Source organism: Adiantum capillus-veneris, chromosome 11 (assembly GCF_014529385.1).
Source record: "Adiantum capillus-veneris isolate H3 chromosome 11, ASM1452938v2, whole genome shotgun sequence".
Classification (NCBI taxonomy): domain Eukaryota; kingdom Viridiplantae; phylum Streptophyta; class Polypodiopsida; order Polypodiales; family Pteridaceae; genus Adiantum; species Adiantum capillus-veneris.
In genome coordinates this window covers 38,472,404-38,476,917 of record NC_140941.1, presented here as the reverse complement: position 1 = coordinate 38,476,917, position 4,514 = coordinate 38,472,404, and the positions used below count along the sequence as shown (strand labels likewise).

Below are 4,514 nucleotides of genomic sequence, written 5' to 3'. Positions count from 1 at the left end.
CAATGAGTACCCACTACTTCATCTGCCAATTAAAAAAATTATGAATTAAAAAATTTAACTCTCTTTTTCCCTTAGAAAAAAGGGAAGTCATCGCTATGGCCTTACCCCTTTGGGGTAGGCCAAAAAAGAAACTTCTATATTAAGCTCTCTCTCTCTCTCTCTCTCTCTTATTGTCGTGCACTAGAAGGGTATGGGTGCGAGTCTGCACGTGGAGGAGAGCTGCAAGAGGTTATGAGGTGAAAGAGAGCATGATCTCTCTCTCTCTCTCTCTATCTCTCTCTCGCGCTGGTGTACCATTGCCCACTGTGCTACGTTGGCAGCATCACTGTCGCATTTCTCCAGCTCTCTCTCTCTCTCTCTCTCTCTCTCTCTCTCTCTCCGTGAGGACAACCTGCCCAAGGCTCTCTGTCTCTCTTGTGCAATCGCACGCGCATGCGTGCATGCTTTCTTGCCTCTGCAATTGGTGTGTCGCATAGCCGTTGTCGTTACACCATCGGGTCGGGTAGGCATGGCTGTAGTCATCTCCCAAGGTGTCGGTTGGACTCGCTCTCTCTCTCTCTCTCTCTCTGCCCTTTGCAAAATGCCACATCATTGGCATTTTGATATAGGTCCGTTTACTAACGTGTCAATCGTGGCTAATGGCACTTGGCAAATATAAAATTTATATTAGTCCCATTATCAAAATTCATCATAGGTGGAACTTGAAAGATTGGGGTCAAGCGAGGTGAAAGTGAAGTTTGAACGGAGTGGTGGTGGGATCAGCCTCGAAAATGTCCAGCTCACGCGCTTTGTCGTAGCCTCTGAATGAAACCCACGTTTCCGGGCCTTCTTTAATCAGGACTGCAGCTACTCTGCACAGCCCAGCAAGGAGCGATGGCAGCTTCTGCGAAGCCTCTGCTTCTGCTCGCCCTGCTCTGCGTATCAGCCTACACTACCATTGCCGATGTAAGTTTTGCCTTATGTGTCAGCGAGCCCGCGCGTGTGTGTTTGAGAGAGAGAGAGAGAGAGAGAGAGAGAGAGAGAGAGAGAGAGAGAGAGACGTGCCATATCTGAGCTTGGATGTCTGGGTTTGCCTGTGATTGAAATCAAGTGATTCGCATACTGCTGCTTTGCTTCTCATTGATGTCAAGTACTGCCATAGATAATGTCTCTAATCTGTGTGGGGGCGCCCACACGCACTTTGTGCCCACAGAATTGCGTCTACACATTCTTCATCAAAACTGGAACAAGGATCAGTGGCGGCACAAATTCGGTGATTAGCGCGACCCTCTTCGACTCTACCGGCGACAGCGTGCAGATCAGCGACATTGAAACATGGGGAGGATTGATGGGCACAGACTACGACTACTTTGAGAGAGGCAATGTTGACATATTTAGCGGGCTCGGAACGTGCACAAGTGCAGGCACCATATGTGCTCTCAATTTGACAAGTGATGGGTCTGGCTCACATCCTGGCTGGTATGTGAATTATGCAGAGGTCACCATCACAGGGGCTAACCTTGGATGCACCAATGTGGACTTTGAGATTGAGCAGTGGATTGCCGATGATGCTTACCCTTACGAGCTCTATGCGTACCGGGACTCCTGCTCCTCCTCCTCCTCAGCTGTTCGCTCACATGGCAAACGCACCTCTGTCTTGGATGCATAGGAGTAGCTTCAAGCCCTTTTTTGTATGTTGTAGCACATTTTGAATAAGGTCTTGTTTGGTGTGTGCTTCATGTGTTCTCTTTCTCTTCCAGTTGGTTTGTATGAATTATATGATCGGCTTAGAAGGCCTTGTCTTTCAGCGCAGAACTGTGATTATGGGGTCGCAACGAAGTTGCCAAGTTTAGAGGTGTTAGCCACAGCTGGTGCAGATTTTGTCCATCTGTGTAGATATCGTGTACAAGGTGTGTATTTAATGAGTGTTAAGGGTGTAGCTTTGGGGAGCATTATGGGTACATTCCCAATTGCCGGCAGCTCTGTTCTCTAATTATTACTCGATGTGTTGGTGTATGCCATTTGGACGTTGAATAACAGCAGGGGAACATATGCTGTGTCTTGACGATGTTGCCAATGGTCGTCCAATGCACGTGGCCTGTTACCCCCCCCCCTCCTTCTTTCTTTTTCCTTCCTTTCCCACAACTTCTATTTGGGGGAAGTTGCATAGCTAATGTCATGTGTGAGAGATGTGTACGAAGGGCACTTTATATACGAAGGGCACTTTATATACATCGACGTTAACTCAAGTTTACATCCACGAAAACGATAAGAGAGCTAACCCTAGCGATGGGGAGTTAAGCTTCGCGAAGACGTTGAAGTGACAGAGTAGAGTAGATGCTAGGGCGTGCCCTTCGAGGCCACGCCCCGTCCACTCATTATGACGAGCTCACCCCTTTTGCATGCACACCTATCCCCTAATGCATGGCATCCCATGAATTTACTCCCTCATCGAACCCTCTACCTCCCGAACTCTCCCTGTGCAAGTGAAGCCTTTAAGCTTTCCTTGTACCAAGAAGTGTTGCAAGCGCTCCCCCAGGGCCTGGCGCGCAGGGCTCAAAGCAACCATCACCGTGGGAGGAGATGGAACCCTTGCGTTGTCCCTTCATTTCTAGATAGTAGCAGAAGAGTGTGGCGAAGCTCATCGTTGAGGCTCCCACCAACCGAAAGATATATTGTACGAGGACATTCTCGAGGAAGAAGGCCTTGGACCTACTGCAAGAGGCCCTGTGCCAAGTCTTCGAGGTAAGCCCCATGCCATACTCCCTGCTTCTCAAATTAGGAAAAAGCAGAAGGATCTTGAAGAACATGTCTTAATCGGCTTGCTAGCTTGACCTTGCCCGCTTGATGATATTCTCAGAAGCTGGATTAGAAATCAATGGGGTGTCCTGGCAATCGAGGTAGAAACTATGCAGGCTCTGCCCAAGGGGCACTATTTATTTGTATTCAAGACGGCAGAGATGGCGTTCTCTATCCTTAGTCATGGCCAATGGATAATAAGGTCCTCTCCCTTAAGTCTGTTCCGTTGGAACAAGGATTTCAATCCTGACCGGTTTGCCTTGGTGAACTACCCTGTGTGGGTTAGGTTCCCTAACCTCTCGATGCACTATTACTCTCATCTGGCCGGAATAGGTTCTCCTGTGGGTAAAGTTCTAGGGGGGGGAGGCAGAAGACCATTTACATCCCATCCTGGCATCCTTAGTTCTTATAGAAAAGGACATTTCTGTTTACCTCCCCTCCTCCATCGACATATTCACTGATGATGGTGAACTTTTCAAACAAGAGATACTCTACAAGTATTTGCCTAATACTTGCTTCCATTCTGGAGCTAAATCTCACTTCGTGAGGAACTGTTCGATCAAATTCCCTTCGACCCCTCAGGAGTCGTCGATAGATAAAGCGAAATAGAGCAAAGAAGGAGAATTTGCGGGCTTTACTACGGTAACTCATGCTAGAGGTAAAGCAACCTCGCAAAATAATGACAAGGGAAGGGGTAAACAGAGGGATGAAATCACGAACTGGCAACCAAATCGATTCGCTATACTTGCTCCCTTGACTAGCTTCAACGAGAATGACTTTCAAGAGTCGGAAGTATCCGAATCAGATGCAGAGGAATTGTTGCCATCTTGGGAACACAGGTCAACAAAATGGATGCTCACATAATTATTGATATGAACTTGGCCTTCTCATTGCCATATATTGCTAACAAAGAGAATGTCCCCCCTTCGCCCTACCCGGCACCGATGGACATCTAGAAAGACAACAAAAGGGCACATGATCAAGCCTTGCAGAAGTCGACCAAGTCCCCGGCTGGAAAAACCAAAAAGGACAAAAAGGCTCATAAATGAAAGTCCTTAACTGGAACATAAAGGGTCTGACTGACCTCTGCAAGTCTCGCAAAATCAAAGCATGGGTGGCTGACAATCCGGTCGACATCATTTCGTTGCAGGAGATCAAGGTCAATGGGGATGATCTCGACAGACGCCTGAAGGAAATATCAACGACTCTCAGATGGTTTGCCTCCTCCCACTCTAGGGGGTCGGGGGCATCCCTAATGGGTGGCTCTCTCAGAATCCCTAGCGTTCGGGTGGGGGGGCATTGGGTAGCAGTCCCCATCTCTGCCCCGTTCCCAACCACACTAGTTTCGATTTATGTTGCAGGTTCTTCAGCTCAAAGAACCAAGATGTGGTCAAATCTCTCTCTTGAAGGGGGACATCATCTTAGTCGGTGATTTCAATATGGTCGAGGACTCGCATGACAGGTTTCTAGGCAAAGGAATAGTCATCAATGGAGGTGAGAAGACGGCCTCGGACCAGAATGAAGGACAACCTAGAGCTGTGGGATAGTGGGGAAACAGGAGTTTTCTCATGGTAGAACTACTCCAGAGGGAGGAAGGCAAGAAAAGCCAGATTGGACCGTTGCTACCTATCTCTCCCGTTGGCTAATTCCTTCAACAGAATCAAATGTAGGATCAACTATAACTCATGTCTGTCGGATCACTACCCAGTGACCACAACCATAGATCAGAAGGTGAA

General features: G+C 48.0%; 1 protein-coding gene across 1 annotated transcript; it reads left to right on the top strand.

The window, feature by feature from the left end:
* Positions 1 to 785: 785 nt before the first annotated feature.
* Positions 786 to 1,716, top strand: LOC147447119 (PLAT domain-containing protein 3-like). The gene is made up of 2 exons (XM_086523010.1): positions 786 to 945; positions 1,193 to 1,716. The coding sequence occupies exons 1-2, from the start codon at positions 874 to 876 to the stop codon at positions 1,646 to 1,648; spliced, it is 528 nt and encodes a 175-aa protein (XP_086379136.1). The 5' UTR covers positions 786 to 873; the 3' UTR covers positions 1,649 to 1,716.
* Positions 1,717 to 4,514: the final 2,798 nt, after the last annotated feature.

Bases quoted from the DNA above. Each gene is read 5' to 3' on its own strand.
- LOC147447119 (XM_086523010.1), top strand. From the start codon at position 874: ATGGCAGCTTCTGCGAAGCCTCTGCTTCTGCTCGCCCTGCTCTGCGTA. The intron at 946-1,192 runs GTAAGTTTTGCC...TTGTGCCCACAG, and splicing joins CCTACACTACCATTGCCGAT to AATTGCGTCTACACATTCTT.